Genomic DNA, 26,771 nt, shown 5'->3' with positions numbered 1-26,771 from the left:
AGACACAACAAAACTTGGTATATTCCAGCATATCATTCATGCCTCTTCAATACCATACGATAGGCCAAGAAACTTCATGGCCAAGAAACAAATCCAGTCCCTAATAGTTTTATAACCAGCAAAGCTATGTTTCCAAGGAAACTTTGTCTCCCAAGCGTATCTCGGTGACTTTTCTTTAAATGTGCAATGGAGGCAAAGGGGTCTCTTTAATTCCCTCTCCTGAGCTTTGGACAGTAGGAGAGAAGCTTTAGCAGAGTCATCCCTTATTACATATATCAGCTGCTCTTTCCAATGCACAAAGAGAGATCTGTCAATTTTGATTTCCCTCAGCTTCACATTTTCTCAATCTTAAACTCAGTTCTCCATATTTCCCTATCAGTTTGCGATTATTATTGCAAATTTCAGCGCAAATTAGCAAAAATTTCTTCTAGGGTAATTGTCTCTGTATACATTTGTCCCCAATATGCAATTTTTTGCAAAACAATTTCTCCCAATATGCTTTTTGTGTTATTTTCCTAAATATATGCATTTTTATGCACACTTTTAGTTTATGCACTTTTGTACAGATTACTTGGCTAGAGAACTGAACTGCAAAATTCAGAGAATCGCAAATTTCAAAGGCTGGCTGTGTTTTGGTTGGCATATTGTTTCACAAAGGGCAAACTGGGTGGGTTCACCTTTAAATGCAAACTGAATCAGGTTTCTCACCCACCCCTATGCACAAGGCAGGGAAATTTCTGTGTGGTAAAAATTGAGCCCACTAAAGCCTCCGCTGCTCTTCACATGGAGGAACAGGCTAAAGAGCTGTTCGTTGGTAAGTCAATTGGCAGACAGTGTTGCTGCCTTGCACAGTCAAAATCATTGCTGACTAGGACCACAAACTCTTTCTCTCCACATTTATGTATTCCCCCTACATGATTATGCAATTTGAACCACCACAAAGCACACAAATACTGGGGCAAATGTTTTCTTCTTACATCACTGTAACAATTTGGTTACTAATAACTACCTCATTATCATTAATAGTTTTTTAATTATAGTACAATATGGCCAGCAAACATTCATAATCTAGATTTTATTTATTAGTCTACAAAACTGCCAAGTTACCTTATACAGTGTGTGTGTGTCTGCATATATGCACAGAAAATTCATTAAAATATGTGATCATCTCAAACCATGAAGTCAAATACATCCATATTCATGAATATATGTGTGTGCATATATAATAGAATTTCTCAGTTCAGAGCGCTAAACTTGAAAAAATCACATTAAGCAACCATCTCTCTCTTTTCTCTCTCTCTCTGATGATACAAGTTCTCTATGAAAAATATTGGGAGGGGCGAGGAAAGGCTAGGATACTTTAATCAGTTGGTGTAGCCATATTTGAAATATCAGTCCTGTCAATGGTAATACTGTTTTGGCTAGGCTGGGAGAGAGAACACAGGTAAATGCTTTTGCTTCCAAGAGTGGAACCACAAGTCATTTTCTTGTTACAGGACTGTTGTCTACACAGGAGACAAATACACCAACATTACTACTTTTCACATATTTGATATACCTTTGTTCAAAGGCAGAACGAAACATGATGTTATTCAAAAAAATAGCCCTTCTATGCTGATCTGTTTTCAATCAAAAGCAGAAATTGGGGTGGGGTGGCTCAGAACCATAAACTGGTAGGGTGGTGTTTAACACCATGGTTCTGATCAAAATCTGGTAGCCCCATATTTGCTATATGCAATTAGAGGGAAGCTCCCATTGGGACCATGCAACATAAAAGTGTAACATTAAGAAGGCCCTCGGATACACAGAAATTGTTAACCAGATTGTCTGCTAGCTCTTGCTGTCTATTCTGACAATGACTGCCAGTGCATACTTTTCATCATTAAAGTTGGCTCCATTTTTTTTATTGCAAAAGAAGAATATATGATTAGCATAAAGGAGTTTGATCCCACTCTTTGGATGGCTTCTATTTATATTCCTCTTCTTCTCTAATTAGAAGAAGTATAATCAAAATTCCTCCCACATGTACTCAACACCATGACTGCTTGTAAGCACATGCCTCCATTGCGAAGTGCTGCAGACATGTGGAATGTTAAAAATTTAAACATTCTAAACCACTTCATCCACCAGTCCGCCAGCCGGGATTTTATCTGGTCAGAATATATCGTCCTAACCAACTTCGTGTTCTCCTGGGTTGTCTGAGATTTCAACAGCATACAGCTTTAGCCCTTGGTGGCTTTTCCCAATATTGTAAATTCTTGTGATATTTGGACACATCTCATTCACCACTTTCATCAGCTGTAAAATAATCAAAGAAAGAAAGACATTTGTACAAATTAACGAGAGGTGTGATATAGATAAAAGCGTGTACCTCACCCCATGATTGTTTCCATGTTGTAAGACGTGGGGACAATGAGTATCACAGATAGCACTTGACAGGGATGGGAATCTAGTAGCCCTACAGATGCTGAGAGACTCTGTTGCCCAACATCCTTGACTATAAGCCATGTTGGCTGAGGCTGATGGGAGCTGGAATTCAACTTAATCTGAGAGGGGTGCGGGTTCCCCAGAGCTTGAGGCAGTATGCAGTTTAAAAAATCGCCCTCTGGTGTAGGATTGTGTTTAATGTCTATGAAAATGAAATAATTATGTAAAAGGGAGGAATAGTCTAATAAGAAGGATGCAGGGTTTTTAACGTTATTCAAGAAACTTTGTGCTTAATTAATCATACAGGTGCTGCTTTGGGGCTTCCCATAGTGATAACAGAATTCTGGACTAGATGGGCTATTGGCCTGATCCAGCCAGCTCTTCTCATGTTCTCTTACCACTTTTTCTGGGTTGATTCTTAGCTAATAGACTAAATATGTGGTTGGTTGGGCTGTGTGTATAGTATATACAACAGTTTCCACCATGTGTGTACTCCATAGAACAATTTCTCCAGTTTGAAAATGTACCCACAGGGCCAAAATGTAGGTGACATTTTGACATGGGATATATATAGATATATGATGTTTAAATTAGCTGACAATAGCAATTGTTTGGTCTTATGGTAAAATGACTTTTCCTCCCCCCCCCCCCGAAATGCAGTAAATAAGAGAAAGCATTTTTTTGCCCTATTTCCCTCTCGTTTCCAAAGCTGTGGAGTACAAATTGCATATTTGGCAATGTGATATGTTAATGCCTGCCTCCCCCCTCCACCTTTTGCTTGTGTTTGCAGAAACAGAGAAGCCTCTGATAATATGCAGTCAAAGCTATTAACAACAAGAAGACTATAAATCATGCCCAGAGTAAATTTGCTAATAGACAATTATTATGAGTTGTATGCAGCAATTATTTCTTCTATTAACTTTCTGGCAAAAAAGCTGCATAAATTCCCTCAGAGAACCCATTAGTTTCAATCTCAGCTCATGCAGTGCCCAAGGCTGCAGAAGGATTTTGAGAGCAAATCTAAGCCAGTTGTCGCAACCTTTGAGGAGAATGTAGTGCTGTGGGGCCAATTTATGACGAATTCTCTTTCAGGTTGTTGACTAGGTCCTTAGCCAGACTCATTCCATATATTTATCTCTTTCTCTTTCAAGAAGCCCAGCATTATCTGTTACAAACCATATGAGACTAATGCAGAGATCATTTCGATATCTCTTCCCTGCAACATGCAGCACATGCTGACATTCAATTGTGGTCGCAAAACACAGCATGGCTTCTCTTGGCTCAGGGTTTCTTTTTCATTTTTGTTATGACAATTTGTTTAGATATACAGTGGGAAACTGTTTGGTGTCCACCCCCCACATTTCATTGCTTCCTGGAACCTGCACACAGACTATAACAAGTCTATGAAACAGACCTACTAAACCTATATTCACAATTGCCTGGAAGTAAGTAGCTGTGGGTTAAACCACAGAGCCTAGGACTTGCCGATCAGAAGGTAATCCCCATGACGGGGTGAGCTCCCGTTGCTCAGTCCTGCTCCTGCCAACCTAGCAGTTCAAAAGCACCTCAAAGTGCAAGTAGATAAATAGGTACCACTCCGGCGGGAAGGTAAACGGCGTTTCCGTGCGCTGCTCTGGTTCGCCAGAAGCGGCTTAGTCATGCTGGCCACATGACCCGGAAGCTGTACGCCAGCTCCCTTGGCCGATAAAGCGAGATGAGCGCCACAACCCCAGAGTCGGTCATGACTGGACCTAATGGTCAGGGGTCCCTTTACCTTTACTAAGTACATTGAACAATAGCAAACTATTGAGTTTGCTTCCGAGCACACATTTGAAGAAATCTCTGGCCCTCTAAATGTTGTTGGACTCCCACATCCATCAACCCCAGCCAGCATGGTCAGGGATGATGGCAGCTGTGGTCCGACAACATCTGGAGAGCCATAGGTTCTCTATCCCTGATGGATAGGATTGCACTGTAAGGTAGTTTTTGAAGGCTGGTTGAGACATTTTGATAATAACTAATATAATAAGTAAAATAAAATATCACATAGCCAAAAGTGATTATGTAGCATTAATCTTGCATCATATTGAGTATATGATCCTAGAATGGCTGGTATCACCCATGTGATCAAAGAAGAAAGAAAAGGACCCAATTATTTTCTTTCTTTTTTGAGAGGTGGCGGTGGGAATGGCACCTAGACATCAGCAAAAGGAAAATCAATGCTAGCAAGCGACAAAGGTCAACATTAAGTCAATTGTGGGACATATTTTAGCCCCTTTGAGATATCTAGTTCTGCCCTAAAAATCGAAACAAGCAAATATTACCTCTAAACACACACATTTCTTAGAATTAGCAAATCACTTTTTGATTACACTGTAGCTAATATTTGGATTGTGCAGAATCAATATCAGTGAAAAGAGACAACTAAATGCTGCTTAATGGCCCAATTATAACAATACTCTCCAAAGGCTCAGTGATCAGAGAAGCAGAGAATGTGGAAGGCTCTGATGAAGGATTTTGCTCTCCACTGACCAGTTAAGCTGCTGCTACCATTTAATCACATATCTTTTTGCTCATTATATAAGACCAGAGGAAATAATTTTCTCCTGCTTTAAGCTATTAGTTTTCCCCAAATATATTTCAAACCTGACCAACCTGTCTTTGCACAATTAGGATCTAAAATGCATTTAACTTTATTGTTCTTGACACTAATTATGCCAATTGCATTTCTACTCATCTAATCTGTCTGCTGAAAATATAGGCCATGAAATCTCTTGTGAGCGCAGTATGTGACTCAGTACACAATTGCTCAATAAAAAATGAATGATGACTCATTCAGTATAAATACGCTGAAGATTCAGCACACTAAAAATGATTCACATACTTCTTGTCCAAACATATTACCTTTATATATTTGAAGAAAAAGATAGGAAGAAATATCTTTAACACATTCTACACCTACATCTGTGGTGATATAAATCTGTCCACAGTGCCATGTGCTTGAAGCTAAAGGAGCATAATTATAGCTGGTAGGTCTAAACTTAGACTGGCAGGGATTAATGCCTATGTGAATCTTGGTCATTTGTGTGGCACAAGCCTTCTGTTGCCAGTCACAGTACCTGTCAACTCTGGATGAAATACTGTTCACGTCTACAGTGGTATAAAATTATAGCTATAGAATTGTAAGGCTGGAACCTTCCTGAAGTACATTTGCCTAAGATGCTCCACACATTAACCCAAATCCATGCCACAAATTCACATAAATGGTCAACATTGTGTTGTATTACAAGGAGAGAAGGCATAGATGAATCAGTCCTTTTCTGATCTATTTCATGTGTTCATCCAAAGTATGTTCCATCATGTTTTTGCATTAATTTGCTACTTAAAAGAACTACATGAAAATACAGGTGTTAATGTATATATTTCTCTCATACGTTGATTTTTATTTATTTGTTTATTTATTTTCTGGAGCCAATAACTACATCAGAACATTTGGGTAGTGTGAAGTCCAATGGATAGCTATGTTCTTGGGATGTGGGACATACAGGAAGTCCCATCCACTCCAAAATAATACTTCTGATTGTAGGCCCTTCTTTAATACTCATCAGTGGAGCAAATGTTCTTAATGGGCTTATGTGGAGCACAAGGGTCTACATCTAAGTGGTTTTGGTGCCAGCAGACTTTCCTTTTATCTCATACAAGTGGGATGAATATCCCCCATTCACATGTGCAGAACCAACCTGACAAAAGTCTTTCAGATAGAACAGTTTCAAAAATTTTGTGGAGTGAGGAGAGTTCTCCACTTGTGGAGGTGAGGACTTGTGTTCTTGTCTTCAACCACTTACGCAAAGTGCCTCAGCCCAGTTCAATCTCTGCCTTTCTCTCTCGTTCACATACACTAAGACGCATGGCATTCTGGAGGGTCCTTTAACCCACATTCTGCTCATGGAAGTCTAGATCCATGCATAGGTATCCAACCCAAAGTTCACAACTGAGGAATCTGCAAGCACGCATAGCTTTTTTCTTCTTAAACAAGTAATTACCTCACACTCCAGCCATAATGCAAAAAATTAAATTATTTGGACAGACGCAGTATGAATCTCTATATGAATATAAGTAAATTTCAGTGGGATAAGATTCAGCAGAAATAGTTTTTATGTAGCATGCTCTGAAACCCACATATTGTTTCAGAACATGCTGAATTTGAAAAGTGATTCAGGTGGTGATGGCCTATTATTGCAGTGCTAATGATCCAGTCTTTTAAAGGTCACCACACAAAGACATTTGCACCAGAACCTCTATTTGTTGTGTCCTACCTGCCTCATTTCTTTGTAGTTGTGGTGCTTAAAATCAAGGTTGTCTGTTGTTGTCATTTCATTTCTTCTGTGGTAATAATTATTTGGGTCTATGATAAAAAAAAAACCCAGGAGGGTACAATGAAGAACCATAAAACAATTTAAAAGTAAAATACTTTTAATCTAAAATTGGGGTCCCCGATGCAACTCTCAGACACCCATATTGCCACCCCCTCTAAAACTGAACTCTACCATGGTACCCTTGAAACCCACTAAAACCCCCTCCCTTTCCATTTCTTTGTTTTTAAAAAAATATCCAGACATTTTAGCTTGAGGAGATGTTAGTTGATGGCAGATACCAATGGGGATATCAGAGAAGGGTTGCCTACTTTATTGTCTGTGGTGTACTTATTTTGACGGGGATATAAGTGTTTTGCCTGCTTTTTTGGGGGGAGGGAAGGGTATATAAGCATCATCAGTTTCTCTTCTGTGAAATGGGTACCTGAATCCAAATGTGTACCAGGCCCAAAAAGGCTGAGGGTTTTTTTAAAACAAAAAGCAAACAAAACAAAAATGGAGAACCTGTTGCCCACAGGCCCCTTGGAGCAAGCAATTTGACCCGCAGGGCCTTTTCCTCCAGAATAGGCTCACCTGTTAATCAGCTGGTATTACTTACGAGAACTGCTGATTTGGGGGCAGGGGGGAGGTTGAATTCTGCATTGACTTTCCAAGAGTGAATAGGCACCTTCAGCCAATGCAGCAGTCAAGACATGCACTGGAGAATTCCCCAAGTACCATTTCAGAAGAAGTGCCAACTTGGCCCTGCAACCGTGAGTGCCTGACCCCTTCATGGGGAATTTTGTGGGTGCTTGGGCACCCAGGGCCCCAGGGAGTTGGCACTTATGCACTTCAATGTGGTTACGGAGGAGGAACAGATGCTAGTAGTCATCTTCTGATCTTCTGATTCAGACAAGTAGCAGGCTGTGTGACTATATTGTTATGGAGACCACAGCTTGCCCAAGACCACCCAGTGAGTCCTGAGCTAAAGTACGATCTGGATTTATGTTGCTATCTGCTACATTACCAAGTGCCTACAGGTGCATAATGATTCTCATTCTGCAAAAAATGTCATCCTGCCTTGAAGCTACCAATTCTATGACATATTCATAAATAAATAAATGTGTGTGCTCAAAGACATTTCCTTCTCTGCTTATATCAAGATACTTTCTTTTTTGAAAGTAATTTCCGGGTGGTTCCCTCCCCCCTCTTTTTTTTCTTTGTGTTCAATTTGTGAGAGAACTAGAAATAAAAGTACATTGATCCCTTTCAGGCAATTGCAAATCTCTGTATGTCATTCTGTATCCATCTGCACAGCAATATTCTGGAAACCAGAGAAGAATCTGAAGAGCTTTATCTTCCTCCTCTGAGCCTTCATTACCTTCCTCTTCAGTCTGTGCCTGTCATATTTCCTCTTTCCTTTTTGAAGACCGTTTTGCTGATTCTCCACTGCAGGGACTATGAACTGGTTGAAGGACACCCCGCCCCCCCAAGAAACCTCGAACATTAATTGCCTGCTTTTAACTAGTTCTGTGATTCACTAAGGAATTCCAGAAAACTTTCTGGGGATTCTGGGGCTATTCAATAAGGATGTTTCATTAACCTTATCCCAGAGTAATACAGAAGAATTATTATGTGCTCTGAAAAAACATATCCAGCACATCCCCTGAACTAAGGGAGACAGGCAGGATGCTTGCCATCAGGCACAGTTGTTTTAATAAATAATTCAGACAATTCCCACTGGAACTGGTCCAGGAACTTTGCTATTATGCCAAGCCTGGTCTTAAGCTTGTCACGTACCTGGGAGAGGGCAGCCTAGGATTTCCAGCCTCATGCAGATGCTTCCATCTTCATACCACGTCCTAGGGTTTATCCGAATGTAACGTGCAACAAGAGGTACTGGCAGCTCATTGAGGACTGGGATCTCCTTTTCACTGTTGCCTTCAAAAATCTATTTCAGCATACAAGTAAGTGAGCATCGTTAGTCACAACACCAGGAATAAGTCAAAAGGTTTTCTCCCTCTTTCATAACACTGGGACTTCTGGACATCCAATGAAGCTGCGTGTTGGAATTTTCAAGACGGATAAAAGGAAGTACTTCTTCACACAACACATAGTTAAACTATAGAACTGTCTCCCATGGCAGACAGTGATGACCATCAATTTGGATGGCTTTAAAGTAAGGTAAAGGTAAAGGGACCCCTGACCATTAGGTTCAGTCGTGGCCGACTCTGGGGTTGCAGCACTCATCTCGCTTTATTGGCCGAGGGAGCTGGCGTACAGCTTCCGGGTCATGTGGCCAGCATGACTAAGCCGCTTCTGGTGAACCAGAGCAGTGCATGGAAACACCGTTTACCTTCCCGCCAGAGCGGTATCTATTTATCTGCTTGCACTTTGACATGCTTCTGAACTGCTAGGTTGGCAGGAGCAGGGAGCGAGCAACGGGAGCTCACCCCATCGCGGGGATTCGAACCGCTGATCATCTGATCAGCAAGTCCTAGGCTCTGTGGTTTAACCCACAGCACCACCCGAGAAGGCAGCTATTGATGGCTACTAACCACAATGGCTATGTTCTGCTTCCACCGATGGAGGCAGTAATGCTTCTCAATGTCGGCTGGTGGAAATCACAGCAGGGGAGAGTGTTCTTGTGCTCAAATCCTGCTTGCTGGTTTCCTACAGGCCACTGTTAGAACAGGATGCTGGACTTAGATGGGCCACTGGCATGATCCAGCAGACTCATCTTATGTTCTTATCATTAAATCTGGCCAAACAGAATGAAGAAACCAGAAGCACAGGATATGTAACTGGAATCCAGTATCAACTATCTATCAGATATGCCTTTTGCCAATTTCAGTTATTCTGCTCATGAGAACTTGACAAGAAAAGCCTCCACTGAAATTGAGGGAGTGTTACCCTTGAGACATTTTATCAAAATGGAGCTGTGATAAACAAGTGTGATGGGAAAAAAATATTATGTTTTGCAATACTAACCATGTCTCCAGAACCATTTTTGACAGTGATCCATGCATGGCTGTCATTGCTCACCATGACTTTGTAAGATGTTACCCAGTCACTCCTAGAAAGAATCAAAATATTTTCTTTGTTAAAAAATGAATATTGATTTTCTGACTCACACAATATTCTAGTAAAATAAATCCAAACAAGGGAAGTTATAGAAATGTAAATTTAGCAGATAATGCAAGAAAACCTAAGCTTATGAGAAGCATGGAGTAAGAAAAGTAAATGTGAACAAATTCCTCAAGGAAGTTCTCATGATGAAGCACCTTCAACATAAATGGGAGCTATACAAGAGTGCTTGCAGAGTTTAAATTCATTTCAGTGGGAGAACTCCCTGGAGAAATTTTGCCCATTCTTGTTTCTCATCTTTTCCTTTATCTTTACTGCAATAAAAATTATGCATGTCAACATAAAGTATATAACTCTGCTTACTTATATATTAATGGCTTGCAGATGAAGTGTTGATGTGTTCAATGAGTTGTTCATTGGAACATGGTCTTGCTTGAACACTATTTGAATTTAATGGTGCTAAACTTTAAATGAACTACATTTAAAGATCCACAGGATCAAAATTGCTTTTCCAAATCAGATAAAAATGCATCAAGTCCATCATTCTGTTTTCGAACGACACCCTGCTCCCAATCAAATGGAACGGGAAAGGTCCATGATTAGGTCTTCCAAAATCTTTTTCTTTAGATAAAAGCAACAGGGGTGGGGTGGGGTTTGAACTGAATCAATGTTCTTTCCTTCATCCACCATTTCCCTTATTTTAAAGCTCTATTCAGGCATTATGACCACAAATAAGTAGATTCCCCACATGGTGTAGAACACACCTCAACTCATAGAGGGCAGCCGCCAATGCAATCATCCCCATTTACACATTTCCCCATACCCAGTAAAGGCTCAGAGGCATATTTATATCCCGTCATTCCTTTCCAAGGAGCCCTGGGTAGTAAACATATATGCCATTTACTTATATGTGCATCTCTCATCTACACTGCAAAAGTGAGATGGTCCTGGGCTACTAAGGTTTGGCTGCTATTTTACATTTGTATAGCACATAGCCATATCACCCCTTGCAGTTCCATGGGAAAGGAATCACTAACAAAAACAAATTCCGTACACTCGGAAATGAATGTGAACCTTTTTGCAATGCAATTTGCAGGTGGTAGAGCCCCTGATGCAAATTGGAACCATAGTAGAATGCAATGAGTTAAAGTCCCCTACCTATCGATTGTGTACCCGCCACCCACCCACACTGACAGTCTCTGGAAACAAAAGCAAAATATCTTGTTCACTCAAGGTCAGAACTATGCCATCTAATTTGTCTCTCATTGTACTATGACCCTTAGGTTCTTGAGGGGCAGGTAGTAAGGATAAATGATATAAAATTAATCTAAGTTTTGAACGTAAATATGTTCTCCGTTTTCTATTGTGTGACAGAGTTTGGTCTCTTTCTTGACGATCACATTGGACTAACATAGCAAGATTGATCCCACTTAAATGAATAGGTAACGTCACCATTATTTCAACAATCTGGTATTTAAAAAAGAAATCTGCTGAAGATACTCAGGGGGGAAACAGATTTGTGGATTATGTTTGTATTTAAAAGCTGGAATCCGAGGGTTTTTTATACACTGGTTTAATGCTTGTCACACAATCTTTTGACATCAATAGCCCCAAAGCCCTTTAAACAGTTTCCTAATCTTCTATCTGTTTAGAAATCTCTAAGGGTAGAACTTTGATAGGGTATTAGCTCAGGGGGAGAAACAGAGTGGCGTCTCAAGTCTTTCTAGATGTAAAGTGATACAAAACAATGCAAGTACGAGCAATTTCAAAGCTTCATACAAGTTCAGTAACTAATCTCACTTTGTGTCTCCTTCCCTGCTCCCCAACCACATTAATGAAAATTATTGTCCTACCTGATCCTACCGCAAAGGTGAATATTGCTTTGGAGGCAATATTCCATCTAGCAGTGTTAGAGAAGAGGAACCCAAGCCAAATGCCAATTAAAGAGAAAACCAGTGGAAGAGTGCAAAGGAGAAAAGAAAAAGCAGACAAATCCCTTATCCTAAACATTCAAAATATCACCACTAATGCAGCACTACTGAATTTGTTAATGAATGAAATTCCCTAAAAAGTTAAAAGCAGGGCAACTGGAATTTTTAAAACTCTATAAGCAGTGGCCAGTCCAGATTTTTAGTTTGCCTTATATAAGAATTCATCACAATGGTATCAGTTCAGTGCAACTTAGAACTACCAGGAACATATAAAAAGCATCTGGCCATGTTGTTCATCAGTCTTAGGTATGTCTATTTTGGAGTCAGGCATCCTCAGAATAATAGTTCTGAAGGAAGTCCTGCTGAGTTTGATGGGACCTACTCCTAAATGGGACGCGGGCGGTGCTGTGGGTTAAACCACAGAGCCTAGGACTTGCCGATCAGAAGGTCGGCGGTTCAAATCCATCTGAACTAGGATGAGGGACTTCAGCTGGTATAGCCTCAACTGAACCAAGCTTTGTCCACCTCAGCCCGAGATCTGCTTATTCCAAACTTGCCCATCCTGGTGGATCTTGGGTTTGGCTTATGGTTAAAAATGTAGTTTGTGAAGTACAGTACAATACATATACACACAGTGAAGTACATCAAACTGTGTACAGATTCCCCCCCCCCCGCCCCCGCCCCCCAAATCTTCCTTTTTTGGGCAGAGAAATTGTGAAGACAATTTTACTGATTTTCTCGGGGGGGGGGGAGATAATTTCTCCAACAATTTATCAGGGGTGGGATTTACCATTAGGACAGCTTTTTCCTCCTCCTTGGTTTTTCATTTTCTGTTTATTTCTGTTGCATCTTCTGACAGTGGTAGCAAGAAGTACTGTGTTGGCATTCTCCATAATAAGCAACGTCTTGGATCTTCCACAATGCTCTAGGACCTAATGTCATCCATAGGCATTTGGGAGAGGTTGCAGAGAAACATGGTGGAGAATATTCAGAGAAAAAATTCTTTCTTTATTGAGGGGGAGGTAGAAAAATAAATAAATCATTTGAATGTTTTGAGGGGGTGGGATGTATTTTGAGAGGTTTTGACCCAGCTCTGATTGCAACAGTCTTCTATATCAAAAATAGCTCACCCATGTTTATGTAAATAAGCTGCAATAAATAAAATCTGAAAGAGATTTTTCCTGTAATTTTCAAAAATGAAAGAGGTTTTTTAATCACAGAAAATATGCTGAGGGGCTGAACTAAATTATTTCAAAACTACTATATGCCTTTAGCATGCAAAATTAGGGCTATGCATCCCATTTATGGCTATATAAAAATATAGGAGGGAAAATCAACCATCTGCATAAGAATAATGAATTCATTATCAAGGCTATTTTTGAACATAGAACAGACAGTTCAAATCTGAATTTTTAAAAGCTTAAAAAACAAATATATTTCATGCAAGCATGAACTTTCATAATTCTGCACAAAAAGCTGAATCTAAAAAGAAAAAAATTATTTAAATATTTAGCTATTTGACCAATTGGGGTCATTTGGAATCCTGTTTGATTCAGATACTTGGTATGAATAATGTTCTATTTTCCGTTTGAGTCCCTTTTTTGTCAGTTGGCTTAGCTTCAGTACATAGGAACAAAAGGAGCTGTCTGACACTGTGTCATACCAATGGTCTCTCTACCTCAGTAATATCCACACAGACTGGCAGTGAGTTTCCACCCTACCAGGAGATCCCAGGGATTGAACCTGTGCTGTTGACATGATCATTCCCAAGAGTCCTCTCTGGTGTCGCAGAACCCACACTTGAGACAATGAAGCAAACTGGGAGACAACTGGAACTCAGGTGGTGGAAAATTCACACCAAAGCCGGCTGAACACTTGTTAGGCTACATAATTCTGCCTACCAAATGACAGGGAAGATGGCAAAGGAGAACTACTTTGCTATTGTTTTGCATCCTCAAAGAGTTGTTTTGGGCAGTCACGGTGGTAGATGGGCGTCTGGTGTACTCACAGGCATGCTGTGACCAGTTTGCATGGCACTTTGACAAGAAAGTCATTAAATTCCATGTTGCCTCAAATGCTGTGGCTGTCAAATGCAGCAACTTCCTATACCTTCTGGAAAACAGCTCTGGTGGAGAGGGTTTTCAGAATCATAGGATATGCACAAGAGGAGGACTAATACCCTTCCCTGCATACTGCAGTTCCCATCCGAGTTGCCCCCTTTCCCCACAGCTGCTATTTTTAAAATAAGAAACAAACACATTAAATGCTGTCATGCACTTGATACAATATTCTGAACACAATCACATCCACTACTGGCCTACCCCCTAGAAAAGGCAGGGTTCCAGATCACATAGGCACAACACACACCTGTATAGTTTGTACACCTTTAGACCTTATGATGAGCATGCATGAGGTCATGATCCTGCTTCTTGTTCCTCTGTGTGTGCTCACAATAACTTCTCAACAAGGCCTTCATTTGAAAACATGGGAAGTTTCAATGTTGGAATTTCCAGAGATGAATACCCAAGCAAAGCTCCTGCTTTCATGAGTTTGTCAGACTAACTCTAATCCCCAAAGTACTTAAAGGATTTGTCCCTATCACCACATAACCTCATACTTCAATGCAATTCAACATGATTGGCAGTTTCTCTTCAACAGAGGGTCAAGTCTCGAATAGCAATATTGGAGATTATTCATTGGGGAAGTTCAGGGAAATGCTCTTCGCAATATATGCAGCACCTGCAGATAGAATTCGCCTTTCATCGCCGCAGAAACCCAATTTAACTACATTACACAAAGCCATAAAGAATGAATGGAAATTCTAAATAGTCAAAAGAACAGGCTTTCACCTTAATCATAACCTTCCTAACATTTACAACTAGAATGCTTTGAAGCAAATCAAACTCAAAGACCAGGTTGAGATTTTCTCTCTCTAATACTTTAATTTGGTAGTTGTCTCCTGTGCACAGCCAAATGACAAGAAAAAGGTATAAAGTTAAAGGTACCCCTGACTGTTAGGTCCAGTCACGGATGACTCTGGGGTTGCGGCACTCATCTCGCTTTACTGGCCGAGGGAGCCGACGTTTGCCCACAGACAGTTTTTCCTGGTCATGTGGCCAGCATGACTAAGCCGCTTCTGGCGAAACCAGAGCAGCACATGAAAACACTGTTTACCTTCCCGCCTGAGTGGTACCTATTTATTTACTTGCACTTTGACGTTCTTTTGAACTGCTAGGTTGGCAGGAGCTGGGACCGAACAACGGGAGCACACCCCGTCGTGGGGATTTGAACCGCCAACCTTCTGATCAGCAAGCCCTAGGCTCTGTGGTTTAAACCACAGTGCAACCCGCATCCCTATAGTATAAAGGTACAGGTAAAGGTAGCCCTGACCGTTAGGTCCAGTCGCGGATGACTCTGGGGTTGCGCGCTCATCTCGCTCTGTAGGCTGAGGGATTTAAATAAATTTGTGCCTGAAATGAAGTTGGTCCTCTTGGACAATTGTGTTTTGCTTTGTTGTTGTTTTTTTAAAAAGCAAAGGGGACACCCAACTTATTTTTCTAGTTGCACATAAAATTAAGGAAAAGGGCACATATGGTTAGGGTGCCAAGAAGGGAGCCTCAGGGCACTATGGTGCCCAAGGGCACCATGTTAGAGACCTGAGACTTAGTAAATCTTCAAGGCAGGGTTGGTAATCCCTTCCAACTTTAAAATGCATTCATTTCTGGAAGCCAGGTTGCATGTCTGGTTCTCATTGGTGCCTTTTTTTTATTTTTCTAGCCAGCCTCCTCAGGTTTAACCTCCTGCTGGAAAGGCTTTTTGGCATGTGGCCAGTATTGATGTCTGTTAGCAGCTTCGTGGAGCCACCAGCAAGCATTGAGTATCTGACTGGGAAATGAATGCCTCTTATAAAAGAATGTAGCTATCCTTTGGCAAAGTGCCATTGCTGGAAAGACAATAGAAACTCTGTGTGTGTGTGTGTGCGCGCGCGCACACATACACATAGAATTTCTTAAATGCATTTTCTTAAGTTTTCAAGTAAACACATTTATTTGAAGAAAGAAAGAAAAGAAAGAAGAAGGGAAGAGAGGAAGGAAGGAGAGAGAGAGAGGGAGAGAGAGAAGGAAGGAAGGAAGGAAGGAAGGAAAGAAAGAAAGAAAGAAAGCAATTGCTGCATAATGTACAATATTTTGATGGCATCCAGTTTTCTTTCCAATGTTGCAGCATTGAATAACCTATAGAACAACCTCATCCCAAAGCCAACCAGGTAGTCAGTATTTAAACAATAAGTGTCCAATTATCTCTGAGGCTCAGGAGCAGCTGGCCATGGGAAGGGAGGGAAGGGTTGCACAAATGTCCTCCTGACAGCAGGATGGACAGGGCAGGACCAAGGGAGGGTCAAGGTTGGAGCTGTGCAGGCACACTGCCAGAGCCAGTCCAGTAATACTGCACAGTCCCATGCCTTGCCCATTCTTTGACTGCACCATCCCCATAAGCTATAAACAATCACAGGCAGCATGCCTGTGATTGTTTATAGATTCTGTTCTTGCAACACAGGGAGTTTCCTTTGTTCCATCCCCATAAGCAGCAGTGATGCAGCTGCTGGAAAGGCAGCTCCCCTGTGCCAGCTCTAGCATGCCACTTCCAGGCAGATTTTTTTTTTTTAAGAGCAGCCAGTGTGCAAAATATGAGCACTGAATTAAATCCACCACTGAATTATGGTGAAAATAAAGCCCTCAGCACTCAAGTCGAATGAAGTAATACTTTGGCTGTTGCAATGCTTTATGTCTTGTTGTTTAGTCATTTAGTCATGTCCAACTCTTCATGACCCCATGGGCCAGAGCACGCCGGGCACTCCTGTCTTCCACTGCCTCCCGCAGTTTGGTCAGACTCATGTTTGTAGCTTCGAGAACACTGTCCAACCATCTCATCCTCTGTCGTCCCCTTCTCCTTGTGCCCTCCATCTTTCCCAACATCAGGGTCTTTTCTTTTTTTTTTTAAATAATATTTATTAAAGATTTTCAAAAAAAGAAAAACATCCAAATTTAAAACCTTATTTTCATTGGCTTCTTTCCAGGACTTCCCCTCCCCTCCCCCTCTTGTATTCCAGTTCTTTCAAATAGATTCAACAAATTCTTACCCCAAATTTTAAAATTATTATCATTGGCCCAATTTAAAAAATATTTTCCCATCCCCTAAAATCGACCTGTTCACTTCCACGAGTTCCCCTCTTTAATATGCAATACAGATTAAGATAAACAGAAAAATAGAAAAAAGAATAAAATGTAATTTAACACCCTTTGGATTCCAAATTTCCCTCCCCCCCTTCCCGGTTGCATTCCCAATGTCCGTCACTGTCTACTGTCATCCTGGAGCTCCCACATCTAAACCACAGTCCTTCACCAATCCGCTTTGCCGTCTTTTTATTAGTCTTTGCCGTCTTTTGGTCATCTTTGATTTCACATGTCCGATCTTGGAGGGAGTCTATCTTCCAACTTTATCCAGTTCTTGTTATTCTTGTTGTTCTTATTGTTCTCTCTCCTCCTCTTTTTTTTTTTCCCTGCTCTCCTGCAGAAATGTTCTAATTCCAAAAAGTTTCTAATTCCTCTGCAGAGGCTTTGTTATTCAGGAACAAAACATTACGTCAAGTCCCTTCCATTCTTCAATAGATAAATCTATTGTCTCCTTTAGTGTGTAGACCTCTGTAGACATCAGGGTCTTTTCCAGGGAGTCTTCTCTTCTCATCAGGTGGCCAAAGTATTGGAGCCTCAGCTTCACGATCTGTCCTTCCAGTGAGCACTCAGGGCTGATTTCCTTCAGAATGGAGAGGTTTGATCTTCTTGCAGTCCATGGGACTCTCAAGAGTCTCCTCCAGCACCATAATTCAAAAGCATCAATTCTTCGGCGATCAGCCTTCTTTATGGTCTAGCTCTTACTTCCATACATCACTACTGGGAAAACCATAGCTTTAGCTATACGGACCTTTGTTGGCAAGGTGATGTCTCTGCTTTTTAAGATGCTGTCTAGGTTTGTCATTGCTTTTCTCCGAAGAAGCAGGTGTCTTTTAATTTTGTGAGTGCTGTCACCATCTGCAGCGATCATGGAACCCAAGAAAGTAAAATCTCTCACTGCCTCCATTTTTTCCGCTTCTATATACCAGGAGGTGATGGGGCCAGTGGCCATGATCTTAGGTTTTTTTGATATTGAGCTTCAGACCATATTTTGCACTCTCCTCTTTATGTCTACTGTTGCACAAATACATCCCTAAAGGGGAAAAGCAGAAGCACCACACAGACAAGGCCAGTAAAAGCTCTTCATACTTAGGTAATAACCCCAGCATAGGTGGTGATGAATAGTTTCAGCTCTTAATTAAAACTGTTAGCTGGTATGTGTGTTATGTCAATAGTTGTCCCCCCCCCCAACTTTCTCATAAACTGGTATTCAGAAGAATACTGCCTCTGACCATGGAGGCAGAACATAGCCTCTTAAATGGCTTATAGCTCCTTTAACAATTGGATGTCAGGCATGGTGTTTTAACAGGACATTTAACTACATCTCAGGGAAAATGTTTCCTGACATGTGGCTGTTGAAGGCAAGCCAGCATACAACATAATTCTCCAGGTCTAATCAGGAAGATTTCCCATTATTGTTCATTAGTCTGAATTAAATTAGCTTCATTTTAATCAGCACTCTATAGACCATAAGTGTTTTTGTTTAAGCATCTTAAATTAGTATTTTGATTGAGGCTACAATGCTAAACATACTTACTTGAAATAAAACTGAAATCAGCAACTTGCATCTGAGAAAATATGTTTTGGGTGAGTGCAATAATAGGAAAGAAAACTCTAATCTATGCTTGGAAAGTTATAATATGTGAAACAAAGCTGCTTTCCCCAGCCAAATATATAGTTTTGCTCCTCCCGGCCCAACACACACATTAGAGTGAAGACATGAGGCAGAGTTATGGTTATAAAGTGTCTTGACTGTGTGGTGGGCTGGATGAGGGCCAATAAACTGAAACCAAATCCTGTCAAGAAAGAGGTCCTGTAGGTGAGTGGTTCCAAAGTCTAGTATATAAGCCGATTACCCATTCTGGAGGGGGTTACACTCCCTCTGAAGGGATAAGTACATAGTTTGGGAGTAATCCACAACCCACTGTTTACCTTGTATGCTCAAGTGGCCTCAGGGGCTAGAGATGCTTTTTACCAGCTTCGGCTGATATGCAAGCGATGAGCATTCCTGGAAAGAGATAGCTTGTCTAACAGTGGCCCATGCACAGGCAACCTTGACAATGGATTATTTCTATGTACTCTATGTTGGGCTACCTTTATGTCCAGAAGCTGCAGCTAGTGCAGAACTGGGCAATGCCACTTGTGGCTGACGCTGCCTTCTGTCAGCACGTGACACTGGTGCTGAGGAAACTGCACTGGCTGCCAATATGCCACCAGACCAAGTTCAGGATTCTGTTGTTGGTACACAGAAACCTAAAGTAATTAAGAGCAACATTCTCTCTTTCCCTGCTCAATCACTATGGTCATCTCTGCAGGCCCTCCTTCTGGTACTGCATGTGGCAGAGATTTCCTCTGTGACTTTTTGCCCTAGAGCCTTAAGTGCAGTGGCACCTGAGCTGTTTAACATGCCTTCCCTGAAAAATAAGGCACCAATGACCAGGACTTTCCATTGTATGCTAAAATATTTTTCTTTCTTTCTGTCGCATTCCTAGAAAGAGGAGTCTATTCCCTGATAGGAATTTGTTGTCAGATTTTTTTAAAAAAGGAAAGAAAATGTTTTTTAATTTTAGTTTTATTTCTTGGTACACTTATATTCCAACTTCCTTCCAAGGGGCTCAAGGTGGGATACATCATTCTCCCTCTCCTTGTTTTATCCTCCAAAAAATCCTGTGAGGTAGGTTAGGCTGAGAGTTGGTGACCACAGCACCACATTTTCTGCATTTTGATGTAGGTTAATCTATTTTTTTTTTTTTTGGTGGTATGATAGCTCTAAATATTTCCTGGTTTGTACATATTTCAAATAAATCTAAAGGGGCCATGCACACTAACTTGGTGATCTGCACCAAACATTGACAAATGTAACTATCCTGAAAGAAGATATAGGAACAGCCTCTCTGCTTTCTGTCTGAACAATACCGCCCTGGCCCAGATTGAAGAGAGCCAATCCATGCCTTTCATCACTTACTCACCAAAAGGAGTCCCCCACTGGTTGAGTTGATCTGTATTTAGGGGCACAAGGGCTCCAGCACCCAAAGGGCACACTCTTCCCACATCCTCTTGCACCAGCTGGCAATGAGAAGTAGGTTAGGTGACTGCCCCTTCACCTTCCAGGTGCTTCAGGACAGCCATAGTCAATGCCAGGAATGATGGGAGCTGTGGTCTATCCCTGCACTAGAGAAACATTCATTCCCCACCTCTGCACAAAATGAATGTCTCTTTTAAAATGCCATTGGGCGCGGAGAAAAAAAATATAACCAATTCCCAGGAATGTTTGTGTTACCAAACCCTAACAAATTCTTGTGGAAGGATAACACAAACAACTTCTGAGCACTTAATATCATGGATGTCTTCGCTTTTTTGGTACTCATGCTCCAGAGCAGGAGTCATAATAAATAACCACTTGCACTGACATGACAGATCTTAACAGCTCTGCTTGACAGTAAGCAACAACATCTGCTCTGGGGAAACGGTTAGAATATATCATCCAGACCTTTCTCTTGACTTTGTTTTAGTTTCACTGGAGCAGGCTCACAAGATAAGGGTATAGTGCACGACTCTTCAACTCAACAGCAAAGGCAACTAGCTTTGAAAGTGCATTGACAGCATTAATAGTAATAACATTAGATGAAAATGGTAATCTGATTCTTGGCCTAGCAAAAAGTCAGGAAGATCTGTGTGATGCTTGCTAGCAAATGCTAACTAGATAGTGCTAAGCACTTGAGGGCTTATCCTAAAAGCCACAAGATTGTACACAAACACCACACTATGAAAATGTTTCTCAAAAAGAAGAAGAAGAAGAGTTTGGATTTGATATTCACTCCCTTTAAGGAGTCTCAAAGCGGCTAACATTCTCCTTTCCCTTCCTCCCCCACAACAAACACTCTGTGAGGTGAGTGGGGCTGAGAGACTTCAAAGAAGTGTAACTGGCCCAAGTTCACCCAGCAGCTGCATGTGGAGGAGCGGAGACGAGAACCCGGTTCCCCAGATTACGAGACTACCGCTCTTAACCACTACACCACATCCCAATTGCTACAAGTAGTGCCTGCCTTCTAAAACAGGAAAGCAAGCCGTGATCATGCCTAGAGCAGGCTGGTAGAAGCAGTTTGGCTACAGACTCAGGATCTTTTGTTTACTGGGATTCCAGGCTTGTTCCATAAATACATGGCAGGTAGGAACTTCATTGTGTGGCCTGAATTATCCACATCAGAAAAGCAGTGAGGTAAAAGTTTGCAGAAGAATAAGAGTTAAACATGAATTGAAATCTTTTTTTCTGTGTATACAAACTCGATTAACTAAGGGTGAAGTCAGCTGTATCATAAAAGGTAGGCTCAGTGAACTGTAAGCACAGTTCACCACTGAACAGATGGACAGACTCACCAGCCAATCGAACAGTGGTTCAGAGAAAGATCTTGCCCTTCCCTGCCCATCTTTCTACTTACTCTTTTGCTTACCAATGCTCCTGCTGCCTCCTCCTTCTCTTTCTACAGCAACAGGGAAAGGTCCAGCGCCCTGAAGTCAGATGCCTACAATGGAGCCAACACTGCCTTCCTCCCATTTGAAGCACCTGGCAGTGGTGCGCTTCACTACAGGGGTCACCAATGTGAGGCCCATGGTTGCACATGCAGCCACAGACACCTTTCCTCTGCCCTTCACCAACTGAAATAAGACCTGGAAGAGGAATTCTGTTGTAGCCAGTAGCAAAAGAGGTGTGTGTGACTGAGTGAGTGAGTGAGTGAGTGAGTGAAGGTGCTTTTGTGTTTGTGTGGTGCCCATGAAAGTTTACTTACTGCAAATGCAGCCTAAAATTACGGTGACAACCACATTGTCAGAATATTAATTAATATTAATTAAATGTACTTTCCCAAAGAGACAGAGCAGTGGTGGGCAATCTCCAGCCAAGAGGCTAAATTAGCCCTGTCTGTCCTTCCTATTTCTCTCAAGTTAAGCTCCAGTCAACATGAGTGAAAGAGAATAATCAGTCCCAACTTAGCAACCTGCCAAGAGCATTTGCTAACAAATCCCAGAAGCCAGAGTTGGGGAATTTCTGTACATGATGGGAAGTAGTGTTGGTTGTTTTAAAATATTGTCTTTCCCTTGCACATTACGAACAAGGCTTATTTCTCTTGTGTATTATGTTGGTATCATTATTATGCACGCTATAGACTTTTTATTAGGTTTGCGAATCTGTCAATTTCAGTTTCTCTCAGTTTATTGCTGCATCAGCTTGTGATTCCCACTCCCACCCCCATTTAAAAAGTCCTTGGGAATATTTACCAGCATTTTCATTTCTCCTAATATCCACATTTTTGTTTGCAATTTTGCCTAATACACACATTTTTGCAAAGCCATTCTTTCTAAAGCAATTCATTTTCTGTGTTATTTTCACTTTATGCATTTTAATGCAAACCTTACCTTAATACAGTATAAGGATTTCTGTACACATTACTTGGTGAGAGAACTGCATTGCAACATTCAGAGAAGTGTGAATTTCGAATGATGGCAGTATTTCAATTTGCATCTTGCTCCAGAAAGTATGAATGTGGTAGATTTGCCTTTATAGGTTCTGAATCTAATTTCTCCTCCAGCCCTGTTTTTATATAGCACAAAACTATCACCCAAATTTCTGGGTTTTCCGTAGAAAGTCAGAAAGAATCCATGCACTTACAGCCAGAGAGAATTCCTTCCTTGCGTGATAACTCCTGTGAACTTTGTTAGCCTCCGAGCATCGACTTCAATCCACTGGTATGGATCATTTCGTCCTGCACACCAAGCACCATCATAAAAATCATTTTCATTAACACCTGCCTGAAAAGAAGGCAAAGCTGTCTTTATAAATATAAATAGATACATTTCGAATTGTTGTTGTTGTTTTTAAAAAATACACAAAAAATGAGAACATGAAAATATTGTTTACTTTCACTTCATTTTTTGTCAAGACTGATAAGTCAAGGCTGGGAACATGGAGCCATGTTTAAGACAGTTGTCAAGACTGGAGAGTTAGAACTGCCTTTTTCTCACATTTTTCAAAGTTAAATTCAGTTTTCTGTATTTTCTCAGCAACTCACTTTTTTAAAAAAAAAGCGGGGGAAGGAAAGTCCTGATTAAAATCTGTCAGTATTTTAGTGCTAATTTATCCCAATAAACACATTTTTGTACACATTATACACATTTTTGCAAGAATTCTCCTTTCCCTAGACACACATTTCTGCCTATCTTTTCCGTCTAATGAGTTAGCAGTAAAAGCCCCATGCTATACCCTTAGACTTAAAAGAATCAGAACAACAATAATAAATTTGTGGGATGCAAAACAGAAATGAGAACAGAATTATGTAAGCTGGTCAATACATTCTTCAGATGGCTTGGACTACAATTCCATCATCCCTGACCAGTGGCCATACTGGCTGGGGCTGATGGAAGATATAGTTCAACAACACATAGTAAAGGGCACCAGGTTGAAGAAGGCTGAGGCACAGGCAGCTATCATGCACTATGGATGGTGCATCTCTGTTTACCTGGAGCTCTTTTAATCTAATGTTGTATTGGACAATTATGCAAAAAACTAGGCATCTTTGGAGTGCTTAGAGGATCCCTGCAAATCTAAAGCATGCAGAGCTGTTGCTACCATGCATTGTGCAATATCCTGAGCTTTCTTAACAATAAACTAGAGTCTGCCCCCCCCAAAAAAAATACCTCTTCATTGACCCACAATCCCAGTCTATCCATAGCTAGACTGGTGACTGGGAGAGGCCGCCGAGACCACATAACATCGGTCTTGAAAGACCAACATTGGGTGGACTTCCGGTCGGCGCCAGCGCTTAATGGCGGTCCTCCCTTCGAGCTCCGGAGGAGGACGGCTTCACGAGTTCGGGTCTGACCGCTACGGCGAAGCGGGGACCCTCAAAAATCACAGGCGCAGAAGCCTGTGAGCAAGGAGACTCGGTGGGCACCATTTGCGCCCCCCTTTACTGCAAAAGAGCCTTTTTAAAGGCTCCGGAGCGGCATCGGGTGTGCGTGCGGTGCTGAGAGTCGCTACCCAGCCCGTGGAGTGAAGCCGCGTCGCCATGAGCGGAGAGCGCCGATTCCTTCCTGAAATTTGGAACTGAATTTGAATACCCGTAAGTAGGATTGAAAGGCTTATTGGGATTTACAAAATATTTCCGAAATTTGGCCGAAAACGGGAAAGGTAAAAATTAAGGAAGTCTGCCTTCCCCGGACTGCATGACAGCTAAAGCAACGAAACTACAAAGCTGAAATTGGACGAAAAATTAATTTGAAAGTTGTTTAACCTGGACATTGAACTTGAACCTCCCCCTAGCAGGCAGGAGTAAGGGGGAAGAGAGGTGGACTTTGTTTAACCTGCATGGGGGAAAAAAGCAAAGGGAAAAAAGTTTTCTGCAGTCTTAGACTCTTGGAACGGACTGCCTGAGTAAGGCACCGAGGTGAACTGTCATTTGAGATTTGTTACAAAGTTACAAAGTTGGGACTCTATTTGTTATAAGTTCGGGACTCTATTGAAACTATTGACTGACAGCTTGGATACATTGGAAGATTGTTGCTAATAACTTTTTTCGGGGACTTTCTGTTCCTTTGTTCTTCTGCTTATTGGATACTTTGGATTACCCCCTCTAGAGGGCTGAGGGGAAACAGTTGCAAAACAGGCTGTAAAGAACAAGTCAGTGGATTTTTCCATTTAAAAGCTGCTCCTGTGGGAACGACCTTGGGACATGAGTGGCCCAGCAGATGAGATAACAACAAGAGCTAAAAGTAAAATTGCACAAAAGAAAAGGGGCTCAATATCAAGTATACTGCCGGCAGGTGCAGCCGGGCAGGAAAAAGCTACAAATATATCTATGGATCCAGTGACACAAGCATTAGTTAAAATAAGTGAATCTTTAGAAGCCTTGACAAAGCAGAGTACAGAAAATACTAAACAGCTGACAGAACTTTCAACAAAACTAGACCTGAACACTAAAAGTATTACATCTAATACAGAGAGTATAAATAAATTGATTGAAGAAAATTCTACAATTCGAAAAATTGCTGAAGAAGCTAAAATTACTGCAGAAACTACACAGGAAAAATTAGTACCAGTTTGTAAAAAGTTGAATGAACATGAGGCGACCTTGTCTTTGTGGGAATTACAGAGGAAGGAGAGAAATCTGAGATTGAGACTAGTCCCTGAAAGTGAAAAGGACAACTTGGTGGACTTCCTCACAAAAGAGTTTTCGGAATTCTGGCAGGTAAACCTGGAGGAAGAAGAATTTAAGATAACAGCTGCCTTCAGACTGGGTAAGAGGCAAAACAGAAAGACTCCAAGGGATTGTCTGATACCTTAAGATCTAAAGAGGAAAGAGATAAAATATTAAATCTACACTATCAAAGAACTTTAGAGATTGAAGACGCTTATGTGCAAATTTACAAGGACATCCCTAAATACATTTTGGAGGCAAGAACTCATTATAAGGACTTGGTTTACCTGCTGAAAAAGAACAATTTACCTTTCAGGTGGGAGTTTCCACAAGGTTTGTCCTTTAACTACAAAGGAAAGAAAGTAAAAATAAGAACAGTGCAAGACAAAGAACAATTTTTGGAAAGAAATGAGGAGGATCTCCAGAAGGGAGTGGTGGAACTGACATCAGAAGCAGATATCCTGAATTTAACATTTGGACTTAAACCACCGACAGAGGAAGAACAACTGCAGGGAGCAGTTGGAGGAGTAACCAATTAAACAACAAGATGGCTCTGCAATTTCTAAGCTGGAATTGTAATGGATTGAACCTTCCCAGAAAAAGGCGTGAGGTTTTTCATATTTTGAAAAGAGAACAATTGGACTTGATTTGTTTACAAGAAACCCACGTGACTAGGGCACATAGAAAATTGCTTATAAATAAAAGATTGGGACAGGAATTTATTTCATCAGATAAAGTTAAGAAAAGAGGAGTGGTGATCTATGCAAAGGAAAAGCTGGCTCCAAAGCTGATTTTTAAAGATGAACAAGGAAGATTTCTGGCAATTGAAATACAGGTCCAAGGGGGAAAAATTCTTGACAGTCGGAATTTATGCACCAAATGAAGGGAAGGCAGAATTTTTTAAGAAGTTGCATGAGATTCTAATGGACTATTTGGATTACAATGTAATTATGATGGGAGATATGAATGGCGTGGTTTCTACAAATATGGATAAAGCACAAAGACAGGTGGTCTCTAAGGATGGGAGATTACCAAAGACTTTTTTTGAAATGATTGAAAATATGGACTTGATTGACATTTGGAGAACAAGGAACCCTCTTGAGAGAGAGGCAACCTTCTTCTCCGAAGCAAAAATGACATGGACAAGAATTGACCAAATATGGGTTACTAGTGGGATGGCTCCAAAGATAAAAAAAGTAGAAATCTGCTCAAAGACTTGCTCCGACCATAATGCCCTAAAGATGGAGATGAAATTGACAACAGCTGGTTCCTTCAGATGGAGAATGAATGACACCCTATTTAGAGATGAGGAGATTTACAAAAAGGCCCAAAAAACTTTGAAAGACTACTTTGAGATAAATCTGAAGACAGAGGTGGAGAAAAGAGTAATTTGGGATGCAAGCAAGGCCGTGATGCGAGGTTTCCTAATACAACAGAATTCTTTAAAGAGGAAGAAACAAAATGAGAAGAAAGATAAGATCTTGGAAAAGATAAAAGAAGGTGAAAAGAAACTGAGGTCAAAACCAAAGTCTCATGAGATTTTGAGAGAAATTAAGT

General features: G+C 41.0%; 1 protein-coding gene across 1 annotated transcript in view; it reads right to left on the bottom strand.

The window, feature by feature from the left end:
• CPXM2 (carboxypeptidase X, M14 family member 2) overlaps positions 1 to 26,771 on the bottom strand; it is a 76,293-nt gene that overhangs the window by 16,596 nt on the left and 32,926 nt on the right. The window contains exons 4-8 of the mRNA XM_079976662.1: positions 22,691 to 22,830; positions 9,771 to 9,855; positions 8,580 to 8,730; positions 6,744 to 6,832; positions 2,175 to 2,298 (exon numbers count right to left, since the gene is read on the bottom strand). Of these exons, the coding sequence (XP_079832788.1) occupies positions 2,175 to 2,298; positions 6,744 to 6,832; positions 8,580 to 8,730; positions 9,771 to 9,855; positions 22,691 to 22,830 (589 nt within the window). The remainder of the gene's footprint in view (positions 1 to 2,174; positions 2,299 to 6,743; positions 6,833 to 8,579; positions 8,731 to 9,770; positions 9,856 to 22,690; positions 22,831 to 26,771) is intronic.

This window comes from Podarcis cretensis, assembly GCF_951804945.1.
Source record: "Podarcis cretensis genome assembly, chromosome: 5".
NCBI classification, from domain to species: Eukaryota; Metazoa; Chordata; class Lepidosauria; order Squamata; family Lacertidae; genus Podarcis; species Podarcis cretensis.
Note: the sequence above shows the minus strand (reverse complement) of the source record. Positions and strands in the feature narration are given on the sequence as shown.